The sequence below is a fragment of the Thamnophis sirtalis genome, unplaced genomic scaffold, assembly GCF_051295495.1.
Source record: "Thamnophis sirtalis isolate CommonGarterSnake01/CBP01778 unplaced genomic scaffold, rThaSir2_p1.2 scaffold_9, whole genome shotgun sequence".
Classification (NCBI taxonomy): Eukaryota; Metazoa; Chordata; class Lepidosauria; order Squamata; family Natricidae; genus Thamnophis; species Thamnophis sirtalis.
The window spans coordinates 59,846,437-59,869,118 of record NW_028261389.1 but is presented as its reverse complement, the minus strand read 5'-3'; the positions used below and the strand labels follow the sequence as shown (position 1 = coordinate 59,869,118).

The 22,682-nt window shown below is 36.8% G+C and overlaps 1 protein-coding gene across 1 annotated transcript in view; it reads left to right on the top strand.

Moving 5' to 3' along the window:
* The window catches only part of LOC106548981 (V-type proton ATPase subunit S1), a 60,799-nt gene extending 47,586 nt beyond the window's left edge, over positions 1–13,213 (top strand). Inside the window, exons 7-10 of the mRNA XM_087723677.1 lie at positions 531–775; positions 2,861–2,923; positions 6,658–6,907; positions 11,637–13,213. Of these exons, the coding sequence (XP_087579803.1) occupies positions 531–775; positions 2,861–2,923; positions 6,658–6,907; positions 11,637–11,846 (768 nt within the window). The 3' untranslated portion in view covers positions 11,847–13,213. The remainder of the gene's footprint in view (positions 1–530; positions 776–2,860; positions 2,924–6,657; positions 6,908–11,636) is intronic.
* Positions 13,214–22,682: the final 9,469 nt, after the last annotated feature.

Here is a 22,682-nt window from a genome sequence, read left to right as displayed (position 1 = left end):
TACTGTGAAATAGAAAAGCTAATCCAACTTGATGCAGGATGCATATTCACCTAAGCCCCTTTCTTCTGTTTCAAGCTTGGGCAAAGAAAAGTAGAGTGTGTCAATGGTGGTGATTTTTCCCAACATCTCTGACAGCCCATTAATCCAAACTTTTATTTTCTGTAAAAGCCAAAGATATAAGTCTGCCGAAGAAGCCAATGTTCAGAATCAAAATACAGGCACATTTTGCTGTCTGTGATTACAGGAGAAGAACTTCTTAGGAGTGCCTGGTGGCCAAGGAGAGCTTGCTGGCATCTGAGCATCCAGGAGAATTGACTTCAGTTGCATTATAATTTGTATTATTTCCATGATAATGTCATAATTCATTCCGATTAATAGGGAGCCTCAGCAAGCAACGTTCACTAACACACTTGTCCATTCTTAACATTTCTGGATTGCTGTGTGTAGATAATAAGGCTAAGGGTGACATTTGATCTCTGGGTTTTGTTTTCTGCTGAAATAAATCACGTTTTTCATGTTTTCTCTTCCAGGAACCTGTGAGACATGATATAATGTGGCATAGTAAGCGACAATTAATGTCTGTTGAAAGTGAAGTAATTGACTTATATCCTCCTCTGAATGTAACCAATGGGACCAACACCACATGCATCCTTTTCTATGCAACTAATTTCACACTTACAGTCAATACCACCATTCACATGAATCTGACAAATTCGACATTTCTGTTTCCTAATGTGGATACGACATCATCTGTTTGTTCAGACACCAATGCAACGTGAGCAAGATTAAAATATTATTTCAGCACTGATCCTCTTTAATAGTAAATTAGGCAAGCAGGTTATCGCTCTTTAAATCACAGATAATAGAGCTAAAATACTACAAATTGGTAATAGTTCAGATTAAGATTGACTGCATTAAGATAATTATGAAACCGTGCAGTTCGTTTTGTGCTTTTTGCATTTTAAAACAAATTATTCTTAGGAAAATCCCAGGCTTTGTCCATTTTTACATTCACTTTATTTTGTAAATGAATATGGGTACAGTCCCATAGACATTTACCTGAGGCCATTGTCTCCAGCAGCATCTACAGTTGCAGTCAAGAGAGAAGAGCTTGGCAAAAGTTGTATGACACAAGCTAAAATCCTTTTTACCTGTGCATCATGATGTCACATACATGCTTGAAATGGAGCAGCAGCTGGGCAGTATTGCTTTCAATGTTTTGGAGAAACGTGAAAGCTTCTGTATCTATGCATGTTTTCTACTGAACTATTGCATCTGGAAAACAATTTTGAGTAGATGTGCACAGGCTTATGGAACAACATTCCTTTTTTATAGTTGGGAAATTGGACTAAGGCCCCTAAAATGGCAATTTCTCTATATTAAGACAGGAAAACAAAGCCACTAAACCAGGGATGTGCAATCTTGGCAACTTTAAGACCTGTGAACTTGTTGGTTGGGGAATTCTGGGAGTTAAAGTCCACAGATCTTAAAGTTGCCCTCAAGACATAAGAGTGTTAATTGTATAGAATGTGCCTAAATAACTCGCTTGTTCTGTGCTGTGCACTTCAAGAGGAGTGTGTCTAGAATTCATGGACTGCATAAGCATTTTCCTACATAGTTTAGGAAATTCCATGATTGCACTGTCTCTTAAATGACAAGCAAAAAATATTTTTACTGATAACTTACCCATCAATTTGTGGTTAGAGTCCAAGAGTTCTTGGATTGATTCCAAAGCCTGACACATTTTAGGTAGAATTTCATAGGTGGATCATTATAAGTGTCCATGACCCCAAAATAGGATTCTTGCTTACAATCACTATGTACCCATGTAATGTATACAGTTTTTGTGATGGCCATTATTTGTGCTAGAGCTTGCTGCCAAAACCACAGAATCAGCCATTTCAGGTGACCTTTTAATCCAAAATGACACAACCAAGATAATGCGCACCAAACCGGCAGTAATGCCGGCGGCACCCCACCCCTGGTATGGCCCATTTCCTATTTCTCATGTTAACTCAAAAATGCATTTTATTCCTTGATGCCCATGACTGAAGAACATAGCTACTCTTTTAATTTATATCAATCTTCCCCAGCCTGCCATTCTCAGACTTGTACAAAGTCAGCTGATCTGTTGGTAGTGAAGACCTGATGACTAGAAAATGCCTAATTATGGGAAATGCTTTTTTTTTTTACTTCTATACAAGTTAAAATACAAACGGTACAACTGGGACTTCTTATATACGGTATTTCTTTCTTTCATTTCCGAAACACTTCTCCATGTACACTCCCCCCTGCCCATGCTATAATTTTTATTCTTTACTCTCATTCTATAGTTTGGCAGACTTACATTCAAGTGAATTCTTAAGTGTTGCTGTAGAGTCCAGTGCAATTGATAGCTTTTCCACTTTCGTTTGCCAAGAAAAGAAGAGATTCTCCTATCTGGAGACTTCTATGTATTATTTCCTTGTATTTACTATCAATATATAGTATATACCCAGTTTCCCTGAAAATAAGACCTCCTCGGATAATAAGGCCACTCTGGCTTTTGAGTGCATGGGCTAAAATAAGCCTGGCCCCAAAAATATTGCAACACAGCAGCAGCCATGAGGTGACCACTCCTCCTGCACCTCAAAAATATTAAGACCTCCCTAAAAATAAGGCCAAGCACTTATTTTGGGGGTCAAAAGAAAATAAGACCCACTCTTATTTTTTGGGAAAACATGGTATTCACTATATATACTATTATTAAAATACTTTCCTATGTGTTATTTCCCTATACCTACTGGCTCATTTATCCAGATTTTATTTGAAAATAATATGTTAACATTTCATTTTTTTTCTCTCCCCCCCCCCCAATTAGGTTATCATTAAAATATACCAACCTGGAAAATGAGAAGATTGACATCAAGACCCTGGAAATAAGGTAGTTTGGAAGGATAGCAATAGCACTTAGACTTATATACCACTTTACAGTGCTTTGCAGCCCTCTCTAAGTGGTTTACAAAATCAGCATATTGCACCCAATAATCTGGGTTCTCATTTTACCCATCTCGGAAGGATGGAAGGCTAAGTCAACCTTGAGCCTGGTAAGATTCGAACTGCTGAATTCTGTATTCAAACCACTGCACCACCACAGCTCATATATAATAAACCTTATTTGCAATTTCTTACAACACAGCTCATATGCATGAGGTGCATTGTAAAATGTTGCAAATAATATATTTCAGGTTTTTCTTAATAAGGACCCCCCCCCCCACCTCCACGCTGAGGGAAACAGTAGACTACTTTTGAAAGCAAAATGATTTTCTGCAATGTTTAGGGGACATGGGATGATAGGTCGCCAGTTCAAAGAAAAAAAAGTTTTGAAGTTTTGCTAGGTCAGCAGTAGGCATCTTTCGCCTATTAGAGGAACAATTTTCTTTCTCAGCCCAGGCAGTTAGCTTCTATCTGCTTTCTTTGAATCATATATTATGCATCACTGAGACGATTTCACATCTCAATAGATGCATTATGAATGAATGTATATTATTAGAACAGTAAAGCAACAAAATCCAGATGGGCATATGCATGGCCTTTTTACTGTCTCTCTCATTTATTTTCGAAGCAATTACAATGTGAACTGATCTTCTCCCCTCAAAAAAAAAAAAGAGAGAGAAAAGAAAATAATTAAATATCAGCTACGGATAATTTAGAGTAGTATTGCTCAATCTAAGCAACTTTAAGGTGTCTAAACGTCAACTTCCAAAATAATCCTGCATGTTTTGCTAGTTTTTGCTAGGCTTCTTTCTGTCTCCTTTCGCTGCCTAAAAATATTATTGCTCCATTTTCTCTTGAAATAAAGGGGAATATTATGCTTCAAGTCTAGCCAACATTTTCAGATTTTGCCATTTAAATCTATTGACTTGCTTCTCAATCCTACAGCTCTGCATGCCTCATTTACACTTTTTCATATTATTTCCCATTAGGTAGTGATGTATTATTAGATATGTCTTTACTGACAAATCTGTATTGTTGCATGGCTAGATGATGTCATCTTAGAGTGTTCCTATCTATGATCTAGGTTCTCATTTATTTACCTGTTGTTTGGTGGTCTACCAGCTCAGATAGTCAAACAGAAACAAGTGTATAAATCACAGCAACCCCAATCAAGGCAAAACCCAGCAAACCCTTCTCCCTTGTATCAAAGAACTGGTAAAGTTACTGGTTCAGTAAAGTAGTGGTTGCAAGAAGAAAAAACAAGGTCAGTGAATACCAAGATTACATCACTTTAGAACAGGGGTGTCAAACTCAAGGCCCAGGGCCAGATCCGGCCTGTAGGGTTCTTAAAAATGCCCCTGGAAAAAGTGAAGGACTGGTCCGCGGTGCTTCTGACAGCAAAAATGGGCTCCTGGGCTCCATTTTTGGCTGCCATGGCCTCCTGCAATGCTCTGCCTGTGAAAATGAAGCTCGGGTGGGCCACAGGCAGAGAGTTGCAGGAGGCCGTGGCAACCAAAAACAGAGCTCAGGAGTCTGTTTTTGCTGGCAGAGTTTTCAGGCCACCACAGCTACCTTCAACAGGAGTGACGTCAAGCTGGCCATGCCCATCCTAGAGACAACCCCGAGGTCAAGCACAACCCTGATGCGGCCCTCAATGAAATTGTGTTTGACAGCCCTGTTTTAGAATCAAAGTGACATGAACAAAGTTTAAGTGCTAATTGTGACTATGTCTATAGTAGTGCAGCTAGGACCTAGGACTAGATAATATTTATTCATTTTTTTAAAATGGTCCTTCTGAGGAATGAATTCCTTCACCTGAAGTTGGCCGAACACATTCTGAGTCTTCAATCCTGCCTAAACTAATGGCTTAACAAATCAATTGGACAGCACTGTAGGGAAAATACAGTTCGCTATTGAGGTCAAACTGGAATGACTGAAAAGCAATTTACAACAAATAATAAAGACTATCTTGGGAATGAATAAATAGAATAACACAGACAATGAATTTAAATTAAGAAAACTTAAATCTTTTGCCACATGGTTCAGGGTACTATTATTAACAAGGCAGCCAAGAGACCACAACATTTAGCAATGTTAAAATGCAACCGTGATATTTTCCAGTAGAACAGCCTCTGGCAGACCAGCTAATGAAACACTTGCAAGTAATATCGAATTCAAGAAGTATGATTTTTTTTAAAAAACTTCATAAGAAAATGTTAAGTTACAATAAAAATTGTGAGCTGCAAGCAGGCCAAGCTACAACATTAATATTGATGGAAACCCCATGTTTATCTTGCAGCTATTGCAGAAATCCTTCTGATTAGACACACTTATACAATCTTTCCCTTATTTAAATTATTTCTTAGATTATTACATGGGCTTCCAACTCCATCAGACAAATATTCCTAAAGCTTAGAAGAGGGGAAATGTTGCAACAGTTGAATTGTGAAAGGAAATTCATACTTATAGGAATATAAGATGCTTTTCCTAAAGCAGCACAAACTACTTTAGAGGTTCATTCTAATGCTATTTCTCTAAATAACAAGAACTTTCAGGATTTCAATTTAGGAAATAGGTTTACTGTATCTAAGCGGGAAAAAACACTGCTCTAAACAGCTGTCATCTAGTAATCAACTAAACTTTTACAGCTCAGATTTAGTAGCCTTAGACCCAACTGGAGACTTCTTCCAACTGTCTTCTTCATTTTTGAACTGGAAATGCTGGGGAATAATTCTTGAATCTTGTCTGTTTCTGTTATCCCAATCACTAATGAAGACAAAGGAAGAAGCTGAAGTTGACTGGCTATTATATTGAACATAAGCTAGGAAGACAAAAACCGAAAAATGAGAAAATGAAAACCAGTGCCAACATTTTGGTATTCCTGGACAGACTACAATAGCCTAGCAAAGCCCTTTATTAATTAATCTCCAAGGTCCCCTTAAGTCTATGAAAGAAGTTAATTTCCTACACTGTTTTTGTGATCCAATTTTTGATGTGTGGGAACATATTCAGAGATATACTGCTGCCACACTCAGGTGTACATATTTTTATCTTTCAATGAATGTAGCAATGTTCTTCTAGAAGTCCCCTTTTCTAGATAATAAAAACCTCCCCCCAAAAAAGATAATAAGCATACCTCTTTTGTGGAGTGCCCTCTACCTCATTGAAAAAATTAGCCAAATCCAATTGTCTATAATTTTTATGAGTGTATATTTAAAAGAACAAAAAATCCTTGGAATCTATTTGTCAACGTCAAACAAAATCAGTGGTGCTAATAGACATTTTGAGACCTTTTTTCATCCACACGTTTTACTATGAAGTAAGCAGTTTTACATGGACAAACCTTAAAAAGTAAAACAAAACAAAACAATGAAACATCAATTAGCTGTCGGACATAGAGTTTAAATAATAAGACTAAAAGTTGATCTGGTTATTATTTCTCTCATCACATATCCCTGTCTCTCTCTGTATATGTGTGTGTCATTTGATCCCTTCTATGAATATAATGCCCTACCTTTCATCCATGAGGTATAACTGTGGTTGCCCAGTTGAGAAGAATGTTGGGTTTTCACCTCCAAATGTGTCAAGTGTATCTGTATGTAATCTCACTTTCTGATGCTTTTGATTCTTCTTCTATGATGATCTCAGAATGACTCTTTGCCATGTTTTGTTCTTCTCTAGATTCTTGATGACGAACATGTTCTACACTAGCTCTTCAAAGAAATGGTTCACTTTAGATTTTATTCATATTCTGCAAGATAATAGGGATGCTGAAGATGAACCTGCTAAATTTAATGTCTCTACTATCTATGGTCCTGCAGAGTATTCATTTCATTGTCCCTTGGTGGGCACGGACAGCCACTATGATGTATTACTAATTCCAGCCAATGATAAAGCTAAACAATGGAAAATTGATATTTCTGATTTCCAAGTGAGTACCTATCATTATTTAAGAAACAATAGCTCTAACTTGAATACCAAAGAACTGAAAATTAATACCATTTATATGTTTTCTTCAGGCATAAGTGAAAATTTTATAAACTAAACAATTTTCAATGCCTTCCTCATTTTTGGCTTATGGTGACTTATCCAGTAAGGCAAGGATAAGAATTTATTTTATATCCAAGGCTGTAATTATCACGGTAATTGAAGAAGTAAGGGACACAAGGAGAGCAGGGCTGAGTATTTTGGAGGCTGGAATTTGGAAGGCTTTCATTTTTAAGCTGTTATATTTGGAGATTTATTGTCACAGCCTGGTTGATGAGGAGGATGGAGAGGCAAGGACATCTAGAGACAAGAATTTTGGTGTGGATTTTTCAGGTAGTAGTGGAACTAATTAGTCCACTCCAGTTGAGGCAGTCCCAGAAAATTCCCAGGGCCCCTTGCCTGCACCTAATCACAGCATTACAAATTGATCTAGCCAAACTAGAGAGCAGAACTTTATAGAATGGAGAGATTTGCAAAAAGTAAACCAATAGAAGAGCCAATGCTGAAGAATAAACTTCCACAACTATGTCCCAAAGGTGCTTTTTAAGAGGAACTGGACTTTCTGGGTTTTTTTTAAAGACAAAGCTTCTTGGATGAGAAGCGAAATGTCTTCAAACCTCCCCCACCCCCAAAAGTCCAGTTGCCTTTAAAAAAAGGATTTTTGGGACAACCATGACCTGGATCTTTGAGAATTTCCATAGGCATTCCACATCTCTGTATTGTGTAGAAGTTCAAGTTGGTTTATTGATTGTCCACATTCCCTGAGAGAACATGCTGAAAGAAATGTTCCAAGCATCAGCTCTGTGGTGTTTATCTTTCTATGAACTCTGAATTCCACTTCACCGTGCCTCTAGTCATTTCCTTTGGATTTGTCCCTTGTTTACTGTATTCCTGGTCTTGACCTTGCTCTTTGATCATGTTTCAGTTGCCATCTTGAGATACAGTGAAAAGGACTCTCTGCTTCTAAACGTTCTGCCTGAGTTTGCATATCACTGGACTGTGTCAGGCATCCAGCTTGCTGTGTTGGCAGTACCAGCACAATGTGTAAATTTGGTCTGTCCCCCATCTCAACTCAGATGGAAACTGTAAAGTCTGTTTTCAACCATCACGGTTATATAGGACTTCAAAGGGCACTTGGAGTCCCATATACTCCAGCTTGCAATAATTGAAATATTATGATGAGTAGCATTTGTAAAAAAAAAAAATATGAAATACATACAATAAAAGCGTACTTTCCCATCATCATAATGTACAACTGTAACTCTAGTTGGAATGTCTATCTTCAAGCTCCAGTTAATGCCAGACTAGTTATTTGTGTGATACATAGGATGCAACTACATCTTTTTCCCATTTAATTGCAAGTGACAGAAGGGAACATTAAGTTTTACTGGAACAGATCTCACTCCTTCCCAGCACACTTGGTCAAAACTGCACACAGAAGCGCTCTCTCTCTCTCTCTCTCTCTCTCTCTCTCTCTCTCTCTCTCTCTCTCTCTCTCTCTCTCTCTCTCTCTCTCTCTCTCTCTCTCTCTCTCTCTCTCTCTCTCTCTCTCTCTCTCTCACACACACACACACACACACACACACACACACACACACACACTTAGGGGCCCATACTGCATACTAAAAGTCCATGTTGCATCCATTTCTGTTACTTTTTTCATAGTGGATGGAAGATAATTAGGCTAGGTAAAATCATGGGGGAAATGCTAAAAGAAGGCATTAAAGTCCATTAAATCTTCATAAGATTGAGTTTGACTTGAGGACATTTTTTCTTTCCCAGCTGTAGACATTGTAGGAGGAGAGCTGTGTTACTCTATGAGAGCCAATAATCAAAGTTGATAGGTTGTTTTCAGAATAAATATAACTGAAGAGCATAACCTTTCATAAACTACAATTCACTTCTTCAGAAACATGAGGTGACTAATGTAGGAATTAAATTAAGATGAGGTAGGGAGAGGAATTCAAATGAAGAGAATGTGCTTATGTCAGACAAATTTCAAGTATCTTTATCAATTAAAAATTGCAATATATTAAAAGCCCACTGGGATCCTTGAGACCTGCTAGGATTGTCTTAAAGTAGCCATTTTGGTGGAAAAAGAAACACGAGCAGCACAAACAATATAGAGATTGTTAAACTCATATGTATCAAAAGATTTCAACTATCTCATAAGGCATCAGTAAACAAATAATATGAAAGCATTTTAAAAATCACGATTTAGCTTCAGAATAATAGAGACAGACTACGATGAATATTAGACCCGGAAACCTTGTCTAAAGATTTTGATCAAAAGATATAAGGAAAGAAAGTGGGTTTATGTTTTTTCTAAGTTTGCTCATCAATAAACTGCAGGGAGTTTCATCGTTACCTTCTTGTAAGAATATAACTACCGTATTCTCATCTCAAAGTGATGGCAAAGCTTGAGAAAAAAGGTAGCTTAGGGCAGACATCAAAGCAGGTATTGTTAAAGCCTAACCAGAGATGTTAAAGTAATGAAGCTTCCATTCTGAGTAAGAGTCAAAAACAAACCAAACAGTTTTTGTTGTTGTTCTTACAATTGTTGGCAAGATTAATAGTGCAACAATATCTGTAAATGTAGCTCATCCAGTCCTCTTTAGATAAAGTGCTTACTAACATCAAAGCCTTTAATATGTTTCATGCACTTTTAACTCTAAGCACAGCATCTAGTATGTTTTATTTCATTCCCATTCATGGGTCTGTGGGAACTAAAAGAATACAGATGATCTTTCTTTTTTTTTTCATTGAAATTATATTCTTTCTCTAATGAAAGATAGTCTTCCTCTTTTTCTTTCTTTGTGGTGTGTGCATATGTGCTTGAAACAGAGACAGTTTCTTTCAGTTTCTCTTTGTAATTTTTGCAAAATGTTTGAGAAGCTAACCAATGGTTTCCAGTTTACATTCTCTCCATGCCTAAAATACATAGATAGACTCCTTCTCCAAAACTTGTCATCCTACTTGATTCCAATGCAGCAGCAAGAACAAAACAAGCCACATGAGGGCAATAAGGTTGTTGACCCAAAATAAGGATCCTGTCTTATTTCTGTATGAATGAAAACAGAAACAAGAATTATGATGGGAATGCTTAATGCCATTTTGTCATAGGTCCAAATTGCCTTCCCAAAATACACATAAGCAACACAGGTGATAAAATAAAATCCTATGGGACACAACAAAATAATGACCTACATGTTGAATAATAGCCTCTCTAGCACTTGTTTCTGGACACACTCCAGTAGAAAGAGCGGAAACTACTGCAAAACTGTTACACCAAGGCCAACTCTAGCAGGTAACCTAGGAATATATCAGGGGTATCAAAAGCTCCAAGACACCCAGAGAATTATTAGGATTACTCTCCCCCATCTAGTTCCAGTGTAAGACAATAATCACTCAAAGAAACATCAATTATTACCATCGAGACAATCCTACCTGCTGATTTCATCAGGCAAGAATGGTAAGGAATAAGCAAAGGAATTCTCATGTCTCTACCTGACTATCCACATACTTAAGATCTTCAAGATAAAAATAATCCACATGAATGGAATGAGCAATTGCCAAGATCATCTTCTTGCTATCTGGAATCCACATTGTGGCAATTCTGATCTGCAAGTTACGATGAAAATTGCTCAAGGTGAGCCTTTGAATATTCCATTTTCTCTGCCGCAAGGAGAGCATATATCTAGAAAAGCATTAATGGCTTATGCTGTACAGATGCAACAGAAACACCAAAGTAAATCACCTTTGCTTCATCTTCTGTTCCAGAGTTGGAATTCAATGACTGATTCCATTTCTATTCAATAAGCATTATTATTATGTTTTTCAAATTAGGACTACCATCCATTTTCTCCATTCTCATTAGAATGCCAGATCAGACTGGCTTCATGATTTTTTTTTAAAGTGATCTCTGCTTCCTTACATCTGGGATGTGTCCTTCACATATACTGTACACACCCAAACACATTCACTGCCTAAATGACCTGTACTAAAGCAACCTTCCCTTGAGCCAGAAACCATGTGGGTTTATAATCCAATTTCAAAAATTCTATTGCTGGGAAACATGATTGACTTCAGATGCATCTGCATGATAACAATTATCCGGGCATGTTTCAATTAGTTATATCACATCTTGACAAATGAAAATTGTTTTATGTTGGGAATTGCTATGACTTATGTTCTTGCATCAGAGATCCAGTCATTTAATGTCATCATTTTGGGGTTATCTTCAGCTGTTAACCAGTGCAAGATACAAGGAAGGAAAGAGCTGTGCTGGTTAAGTATTTTACTAAATACAATTAAATATGTTGGTGTCATCCCTGAAAAGCTTAAAGAACCTAGAGTCCAAGAGAGGGATTCTCTCCCCTTCTATGAATCTGGTTGTAAATGAAGATCTGTAGAGATGGCCCTTTTGATCATTTCCTACTATCAAAGACTCACCTATCTTACATGTGAAGGAAAGCTGTTCAGGTTGCATTTGGAAGGACAGCAAAAGCACCTTCTTCTCAATACAAATTCATTTTAATCTTTCACTTTTAAAAACTTCCAGTTCTGTATTTCAATTTATATTTTTCCCCAGTTGCTTTGGGATCTCCATTAAATAGAAATGCAACATGTTGAACCAGATATTTGGATGACTCATTTCCCTTTTTCTTTTGCAGATTCAAGCTTTCAATATTGAAAACAATGTCTTTTCCTACGCGAGCGACTGCACATCATTTTTTACATCTGTAATTTGGATGGGTCTGGTCACCTCCCTAATTTTATTGTTGATCCTTACCTATGGAATCCACATGATTATGAATCTTACTACCAACAGTAGATTTGATGACCCCAAAGGTCCAACTCTTTCAGTCCCTCAAACAGAGTAACTATGGAATTGTAGTTTGGAAAATTGTTGCCATTGGCTGTGCCATCTAAAGCCATTGAGTTTAGCTGAGTTTAATAAGTCCAGGGCTTCTAAGTGTATCGGATAACTTACACTTGCTATGGGAGGAATCATATGCAAAGAATTAAAAATATGAGTTGCTTTGAAAAATGTTTTTTTTAAATATAGGAGACAATACATTAATACTTCTGCCACTCTTCATTCTCTTCTTAATAATTACTAAAATTAAAATTCTAAGGGAAATCTGAGATTATTCACAGTTGTTGCCAATTATTAAGGAGATCAGTCTCTAGTGTCAGTGTTATAAATGGAATTTTAAATACCTATTATACAGGTATTTAAGAAATGATTTGAGTAAGGTCTTATTAAGAAAACATACATTGAGATTAAAAATTCATCCTAAGTACATTTTAACAGAAAAGTAGGATATATACTGTATATATTTTAAAAAATGCTTTCTTATATCTTCTTAAATATATCATTCATGTCTAATGTTGTGATCAGATGAAGCAGAGAAAATACTGCCAATTTCCATTAAAAAAAAACCTGGGTATTAAAGCTCCTGTTATGCAAATGTATTTCTAACTGCAGAGTCTAAGGTTGCTTTTTCTAATCATCTTATTGGAATGTTTTGCAGCCCAAATAATGAAATGAATTTGAGGCACAGTCATACTGAAATTGCACATTTTGTACTGCTGGGGGAGGGGGAGATAATTGAGCAACTGTCACTTAACTTTTTTTTTCCATTTTCCCACTTTTTATTCAGACGTGGGGCTATTATGAATGGGGTTTAAAATGATGACTACTAGATGGCAGTTTAAAGAAAACTTCCCTTATTTCCATCTAGTAATGGACCAGATTTGTTTCAGCCCAGATATATTAGTCTTTTTCAGAAAGGCACATGATCATATTTACCAACTTCCTTAAGCTTGCACCTCAATTTTACTTTAATTGTTCATCCACTCTCTTTCTTATTCCTTCAAAAAAAGAAAATGGCATGATAATTTAAAACAATGTTAAAATGTTAAGATAAACTCAAAGGAGCAGGATATATACTTAGAACACTTTTACTTCAGAACAGGGAGATTTGGAGTGGGAAGCCAAAAACAAACAAACATACATTACTGTTTCAGAATTTTCTTCAGGATTCCAGCGACAAAGGCATTAATGAAGGGCCAGCATAAGTAAATCAAGGACAGTGAATTCCAGCCCCACTTTAGGCATGAAAGCTGATTAGATGACTTTGGCCAGTTACTTTGTCTCAACCTAACCTATCTCACAGGCCTGTTGTTGTGGGGGGAAATAGAAGACAAGTGTTAGATATGTTTGCCACCTTGAGTTATTTATAAAAAAGTACAGGGCGGGGCATAACCTTTTCCTAGGGGGTCACAGCAAGATCGACAGCAGTTTACAACTTCCGCGACACCTCATTTTAAAGCCCATAAAAAACTGAATTGAATGAGCTATTAAATGTTAAATTTGCTTTAAGAATGGCTGGAAAATTCGATTCGGAAGAACAAAGGATCATTGACAGAATAAAATGCATTGCCTTTCGAGAGGCTCGCGAAAACAATGTCGAATTTTGGGGCAATGACGTCTGGCCGGGAAATTCGCCAGATCTCAATCCGGCAGAGAACATTGGGGCCATAATTAAGGATGAAGTGGAAGCTCTGATGATTCAGGAGCAAGGTCAAAATCGATATTCGGTTGAAACTTTGAGAATGAATTTGGAAACTGTGTTGAAAAATCTGGAAAATCGAATGGAACTGTTTGAAGATTTGTTGTGTTCTTATCCACCTCGTTTGAATGCTGTTCGAAGGGCTAATGGTGGTCATACTGACTATTAAATCGTGTCAATAAACTCAGTTTTTGATGGGCTTTCGAATGGTGTATGAATTATTTGTGTTGTTATTACAAGTGTTGCTGTGACCCCCTAGGAAAAGGTTATGCCCCGCCCTGTAATAATGGTGACACTTATTTTTTTTCCAAAAAATATGCTTAATGAATGAAAGCTGCAGTAAGAGCAGTCAACCACTGGAGTAGATTGCTTCATACAATGATACACTCCACTTCACTGGAGGTTCTATCCAGAATGCTTTAGCAGTGAGCAATGCGTTGACCAAGATAAGATGTAAAGTCCTTCCCAACACCTGTTTTATGGACCTCTTACTAATAAACAGTTCAGCTTAAAAGATGCCTAGATATACCAGGCCATGTCCTAGATGTCCACTGAACACTAAACAACTTAGACAATTTCTTCACATAGGTATCTTGGCTATCCAGGGTCTAACTTTGTGTTGCCTCTATAAAATGTCTTTTTGTGTCCTTCTTTTAGTCAGAAAATCCCTTCTTAGACTGAAGACATTTTTTTACCCATAAACTATATAAACTCTCTATGTTGTATCTGTTTCCTCTGCATACACATTTGAAGAAAATTTATTTTCCTGCTTCTGTTTAATCAGACTTGAGAGTGGGATGGGGGGAATGCTGGATGGTTTTACTTTTACTTAGTCTGAATAGCCTTGTGTTTCTTTACTTATCTGCTGTCAATTAATATTCCAATTTACAATTAAAGGTGCATTGGATTACTTTATTAGTTAGGCATACTGACACGTTTATGCAGCCAGCATACTATTTTATTTTGCAGAAAAAATATAATCTATTTTGACACTGTGGTATCTATTTATTTCCTGAGTAGAAGCCCTTCAAGCAACGTTTTGAAGCAGAGGAATGTTCACAATTCTTACAGAGTAAACTGAAGGGGACCCAGGAGATAGCATATCTCAGAAATTAATGTGGCAGCCTCTGGCTCTGCTAATAAGACACTTTCAATTTCTTCCCAATAAGAGAACAAAATTGAAAGTTGTCATAAGGGGACCATCCTCTTATAGTGTTGGTGGTACAAATCAATGACATACCAAATACATACCTATTGTGAAATTCTGACCACAAGAGGGAAATAAAGTAACATAAAGAGTTCTCTACCACTCTGCCTACTTTTGGTCTTTGTCAGCCCTTGAAGTCCAGGCAAGAAGCATGAACCATGAGCACCAACACTATTGTAACGTTACAGCAACAGAATCTTGCAAGTCTGAAAGAATTTCTGCATACCTTTACTTTTACTTTCCAGATAATCTGAGAGGGTCCCTCCTGAGACACTGCATACGCCTTTTCCTTCTGTGGGCCAAGACACATTTTATGTGATTGTTGACTAGTGTGCAGCTCTTCTTTCTGATTCCCAAGATCATTTCCACATTCCATTATAGTCTTAGATTTTGCTTATCTGTGGTCACTTTATTTTACCATTCTTCCCACACACCATGAGCATAGATGTTCTTCCTAGCAAGATATAGTTACTAGTCACTAGCTTTACATATACCTATCATGCATTCTCAAATACTTTGGCCACCTAATGAGAAATAAGGACTCACTTGTTTTTAAAACAGGCGGAGACAGACTCTCCAAAATCAGACCACATGTTCATCTCCCAGAGATATAATATGGCCATGAGAACTGGCAATTTATTGTTGGAAGAAATATCCTTCTGGGTTTAGTTCCAAGTGGGGAGAAAGACACTGGAAACATGGTGGCTGCTTGGAAAGATGGTTTTAATGGTGGACAGGACCACATGCCTTGAAGATCTTGTGTGAAGAAAAAAGGGAAGAGATGCTGAGAGTGCCTGGGTTTCCTCTCTGTGCTTTTGAATTTGAGCTTGTATTCTGATTGGTTGTAAGACTCTATGTATATGTAAAGCTAGTGTCTAAAGCTAGATATTAGATTTACATACAGCTATCATCCATTCTCAAATACTTTGGCCACCTAATGAGAAGGAAGGGCTCACTGGAGAAGAGCCTAATGCAGGGAACGATTGAGGGCAAAAGAAGAAGGGGACGACAGAGAATGAAGTGACTGGATGGAGTACCCAAGGCAGTAGGTGTGAATTTAAATGGACTCCAGAGGATGGCAGAGGACAGGAAGGCCTGGATGAAGAGTTGTCCATGAGGTCATGATGGGTCGGACATGACTTTGCAACTAACAACAACAATAGTTATGAGAAGAAATAATCACACTGGGCTATGCATACTGGGCACTGGGACATGTTGGTGTCTCAGGTTTTCAAAGAGGATCCCAGGTGTCATTATCCCATTTATGATAAACCCTTTTTTGTTGTTATTTGTAGGTTGCCCTAAAACAAGAATTTTAGGTGAAACTTTCTCTAAGGCAATTGTATTAGAGGATGATCTAGAAGTAGGGCAAATAGCCAGTTTGGTGCAGTGCTTAAGGCAGCAGGCTAGAAACCAGGAAACTGTGAGTTCTAGTCTGCCTTAGGCATGAAAACCAGCTGGCTGACCAATCACTAACTCTCAGCCCTACTTTTTCTTGTGGAGAAAATAGGAGGAGGAAGGAGTTATGTTCGCCACCCTGAGTTACTTATAAAAATAATATGAAAAATCTTTAAAGTATAGATAAAATAGATTTTAAAAACCTTTAATAATAGTGAAGACACAAATAGGAGAAGAAATGGCAAGATGGCTCCAAGCAGGGGTCAGGTATTTCAATGGAAACACACACAAGCAAGAGCTCCCTCAACCCACAAGAAAGAAAGAAAGAAAGAAAGAAAGAAAGAAAGAAAGAAAGAAAGAAAGAAAGAAAGAAAGAAAGAAAGAAAGAAAGAAATTTCAATATCAGAATGAATGAAATGAAGTCTACCCTTGACTTCCTCTTTACTTCTGTCATGAAGTAAAATAAATACTTTCTTGTAATTTGTTTGTTATCCCTAGTTCCCTTTCCACAGGATTATTGACAAAGGCTTGGATAGGACTCCAAGGGGCAGCAGGGATATTTAAGAGTACTGGATTATATGGATCAAACAATACAGGTTTGCTTACAAAGCAGAATCCACAGACATCTGCAGAAATGTTGAGAAAAAGAAAATGCTTACTCAGCAACCAGGGTCAAAATAGCTTTTGGTCTGGCATACATTGCATCCTTGCTATTACAGGAGGTAATATATAACAAAAAATATCCAGGATAACTAACAGTTGAATGTAAATGAGACAAAGGGTAAAGCATTGTTGCATTTTACTGGAATTTTTTGAAGTGCTGAGACTAACATAGGTAAGCTGAAGGCTACTGGATACTAGTATAATTATTATACAATAGTATAATCTAGTAATGCTGAATAATAAGAGACCTGGGTATTTAGGACCAATTACAAGTTTATTAGAAAATTATGTCAGGAGAAATATAATTGATATTGTCTTGCTCTGTTTTTGATCTTCTATTCCCTAAGAATCCTTGGAGAGTTTTAGGGAGTAACCAAGCATTATTGACAGTCTTCTCTTGTTAATGGATCCTGGACTGTATGGCATGTCATTATGTTTTAGCTTGGAGAAAACTTATAAACATCATTGACTTGTACGTGTAATATAATGGTTTAGCATGCTCATTTAGTAAAGAATATCATGTTTTATTTCTGATCATGTCATTGGTTACAGAGATCATATATAGCTGAAGCACAATGTTTATAGTATCACAGCTTGAATAATTGTAGCTGTTGGGCTTGGTAATGTGAAGATACTATAGGTTATCTTTCCCTAAATATCTGGTTCATGGTGCCAGAAATAGACTGAGTGAAACTATGTTTAAGCAGGGATGGGCAGGTTTACCTCCTCTGCATATTTCACCTGGCCTGGTACTGGTAATTACTTTTCTCCCACGCAAGTCTTTCCTGCCAAACCAACTTGGACAGGGCAAAATAAAAAGAAGATGGAAAAATCTGGCTTACTCATTAAAGATCTGACACTTTTCTGGGTGAATTTTAAAGTGGGAAGCAAATGAACCTTAAGACTTACACAGCTTTAAAAAAAAAAATACAACAAACTGCCTGAAGAAAAATCAGGTATTCCAACATCCCACAAGATTTTCTCTTCCCCAGACACAAGCCACAGAAAAATCAATAGGGGTTGCAGTAGCATGGAAGGACGTTCGTGAGAAATGGAGAATTAAAGGATTTGATTATCTAGAATACCAGTCAACCTTGCTAGAGTTTAAGAGTTCTGGACAAATTATTTTTCATATATTTTTATTACAATATGCGTCCGTAGCATCATTAAAGAATAATACAATAAAATTGTTATTGAATTAGTCATTTGACTATATCAAAACTATAAAACTAATACAAATGTACAAGCAGATATAAAAGAAACAACAGGACATGTTCACAGTAAGTCATTACTCCTTCAGTGATCTAAACATTCCATCCTTTTGGATATGTCCTTTGAAAAGTAGACTTCCTAGTGATAGACAGATCCGTTCCATGAAAAAAGTAAGTTTCTCTCCAGTGCCCCCTTTTTAGTTTTTAAATAAGAACCTAAATAATCAGCTCCTTTTGCAGAGTACAGTTTGCAATTAAAAAATAGTTCAAAGTCTTCAATGGCTGGTGTTCCACGGGTGAGTTCAGGCAGTCAGTACTGCTGGTTCACTCATGTGCTTAAAAATTCTGTGCATGCGCAAAAGCAAAAAACAAGATTGGGCCACCGCGGCGCCACCCACAAACCAGTTCAGGGGCGTGGCAGGCCTGGGTCACTGATGGTTCCAGCGACCCAGGCCGCCAAAACCACTACCAGTTCGGCTGCACCAATCTGAACTGGTAGGAACCCATCACTGCACAAATAACTGCACAAATAACTGCACAAATAACGCCATCTCCTTTCAAAGGAAACTTCATGAAACTTCCCATAACTTACTATAGAGTCCAGTTGTTTGAAATGATGTCTAGAAAGAATTCTTGAGATTTTGAGCCATCCAGCAATAGCACTTAGACTTATATACTGCTTCACAGTGCTGTGACAGCCCTCTCTAAGAGGTTTACAGAGCCAGCATATTGCCTCCAACAATCTGGGTCCTCATTTTACCCACCTCGGAGGGATGGAAGACTGAGTCAACCTTGAGCCTGGTGAGATTGGAATTGCCAAATTGCAGGCAGCAGCAGTCAGCAGAAGTAGCCTGCAATACTGCACTCTAACCACTGCACCACCTTGGCTCTTTTATAAATTGTTAAAATGTTTTTTTTCCCCTGACTGGGAGCCCAATCTGTGTTGAGCCAATCACTTCAAAGACTTAACATATCAATATCATCCTGGACAGACTCTTTGAAGGTTTTTTTGTTTTGATTTTCTGGCCTTTAGATCTGTTTGGACTGGGAATTGGATGGAGAATCCATATTGTGAGATGACATTTGAAAATTGGGCAGCCCATTAAGGAATAGCTAGTTATTAGTTAACATGTACCATAAATTATTCTCTTCATAGCATTGTTCACCCTGTCTTTGTTCCTCCATTTTATTCCAGAGTTGACCATTCTATCAGATTATCCCAAATAGACTTTGCCGACTATAAATAGCATCATCCCTCCACTTACATTTTTTGAAAGACAAGCAGCAATCAAGAAGGAAAACACTTTCGAGGGATGGAGAGTTTAAAGTCACCCTCCTCCTTTCCATCAGCAGGTGGCAGTCAGATAATATTTTTTGGTCTAACGGATTCATCAGGATCTCTTTCCCCTGACCTTTGAAGTACATTTTGATCAAAGAAAAAGGTGCAATAAAAACGGGCACCTGGAAAATTAAAGAACAAGTATTGACCTCTCCATCTCTTTTAAGGACTGGTCTCAATGAAGGATATGGTTTCCTCTCCAATCTGACTAGGGAGGCAGTAAAACCATTGCTGAAACAGTGAATTTTTTCTGTCTCATCTTTGCTGCAAGAGATGGAGTTAGCTGCCTTTACTTATCTACAGGATTAAATATTCAGAACTCAACTTTCAGTTGGATACCCCAAAATATGGTAGTAGGCACCACCATGCATAATTTGAGCTAATCTGAGCAACCACTCATAATTGGATAAAACTCTTTGATCCTTGGATTATAGGAGGAGATGGAAATTTCCAGACCCTGATAATCATTAATCCAATTAATTCGATGATTATCTAACCCCTTTAAAATAAATGCCAATAGAATCCATGGAACAAATTAAATCTCTCATTACAATAAATGATATATAAACCGTTTACTTAGCATTATTTTTTACTGCATTCTATGAGATAATTCCCAAATAAGCACATATAAAGTTGGAATTTTTCAATGTGATTTTTAATTCTATGTCTCTGTGTGTCCTCACAATTAGTAATATACAACATCAAAAAAATCCACTGCGGGTTCATGTATTTTGCACCAAATTTGGATAGGCCGCTCAATGCCTCTTCTTATTCCTAAATTGTAAATATTTAATGTTATAGAAGAATGAAAGAGGACAATCAATTTATTCTGTGATCACCTGTTGTATAATATAAATACAGAAAAATGTTTTTAATCATCAAAACCTGGAACAAACAAGCTGTATAAATAAAACAGAAAACCTACTGTGAACAATAAAAAGAAATCTTAGGAACCCAAGAATGCCAGGAGATAAATAAATGTCAGGAAACAAACTAAGGGAAAATTACAAACATAAAAAAATGTTAAAATTGTTGAAAACTGAAAGCATCATTCTATGAAAAATCATTGTAGTGCTTAAGACAAACACAAACCTTAAAATGTAATTGAGTAACTATGTTTTTTAACACAGTGGGGAAACAAAGTCAGAGAAATATAGATTCAGTGGACCTGAATCTTTAACTTCTAGAACCTGATGTTTTTTTTCTTTTTTAAAAATATTATTTATTGTTTTATCATAAAAAATTAAACAGAAAACAGAAAAACAAACAAACAAAATGAAACAAAAGTATACATTCAACACTAGCAACAACAAAAACAATAGTTTATTATCTCAAACACTTAAACAAAACTTGGATTATTTTTTATGCTATGTTTAACATAATGTAACATAATTGGAGGGGGAGAATTATTGTGTGAAAGTGTGCCATTTTCTGCCTCAGTACTCTTTAAGATGAGGGTGGGGTTTACTTAATTTTAAAAAAAGATTGTTTAGTTTCTAAATCTTACAAAGTTTGGTGTAAAAGCAACTGACTTTATAAGATGCAGGGGATTGCAGCTGTGCCTCCCAGATGTTTATTACAAAGGATATATAAATATACATTTATACACACACTCACTCTCTCTCTCTCACACACACACTACACACATAGATACATACATATATGGATATATAAGACTGGCTAATGCTTTGGAGTCATCAAGTCTAACATCCACTGCAGTTCAGGAAACCATTGACTATGGTTGACACATATTTCCTTTTTCGACTTTGATGGTGTCACCTTGATTAGGACATGTTGTACTAAGACTGAACTCAGAAATGGAAAGGGTAATAAATTTATGGTATCAAAAGTAAAGAAAAAAGGTTTGTACTTCAGCCCTTACTATCACTATTCACCTTTTGCCAAGACACAGTTATGTCCAGTATTTCTTGGGTATGATAAGGTAATAGGGAATGAGAAGAAAGGAAAATGCACAGTCTGTGATGATACAACTGGGCAATTCTGTCACTGAACATTAAATTTTCCAGATAATATATTATTTATTCCGTATAGAATGCCACTAGCATTTCTTCTACTTTCCTGGTTCTTGTCAACTTACAAAATGCTAAAATGTTTTGCAATACATTTACGTATATATTACATAATTGATCAATACTTCTAGAGCTAATGTCTGAACAATTATTGTTTTAAATCTAATATGCTTACACAATAAACTATAAAGACAGAAAGGAGTTTAAAAATAAATAAATAAATGTGAAGGAGTGGAAGGCATTAGACATCAAGAGAATTGTGAAAGTTTCAAAACAGCTGAAGTAACTTAAGAGATAAGTTCTATCAAACTATAGCTAGCATTGTAACTAGGGAGAAATAAAAAAGGGTCACCGTTTAAATACTAAAATGTAGATGTAATGCCATGAATAACAGTAACTAAAGAACAAAGAATGTGCAATAGGATATGAGAAAAGTAGGAATTATTGACAGAAGATAAAATGGAGGAAAAGGCTTCAAATATTTTTTGTAATTGTGAAGAATTACAGCAGTGCACACATTTATCTGTGACTAGATACACAGTGATCATGTCTACATATGATGACATATGTAGGTGAAAGGAAATGATTTGTTGGGATTTATTTCAGAAAAAAAATCTACTTAAGTTCATCTAAAAATGGCTATTATTTTACATAGATACCTTAACCACATGGGAACCGTTATGGGGATCATAGGACTCAATGAAATGAACTTGTCAGTCTGGCCATTATAGAGTTGGAGAGTTCTGTAGTTCTCACTAATATTTAATCTATTCCAAATGTTTCAGGAAGCGAGAGAGAGAGAGAGCTAGATAAAGGCAGCAATTGGTTACTGGACAATGCAATGGAAATCATTGGCTCCAGCTGAGGAAAAGAAAGGCTCCATTTTAGACAACAGCAGTTCTTGGGTAATGCTGCCCTGCACTGACATATTGGGATTATTGGAGCTTTGTGTCTGTTCAGAAAGACCAACTGTGTCAAAGTAACTTTATCACCGAGGGACCTTTATGATCAAATTACTCCTGAAGAGTTTAACAAAGCATTCAAATTTATTTTCAAACCTAGTCCAAAAATTGTGGTTTCAATTGTGCTACATTGAAAAGCATGTCATGAAATTTGAAGCAAGGGTTGAAGAGTTCCTTGTTTGGATAACTGATTATTTTGAAGCAGGAAAGAAGAGAGACTTAATAAGAGGTGGTTTCCTCTCACCTCTTTTGTCATTGCCACGCCTCTCAATATACACTAGGAGTATCTCTTCCTTTAATTTCTCTTCCTACGTGATGGATCATTACCTTA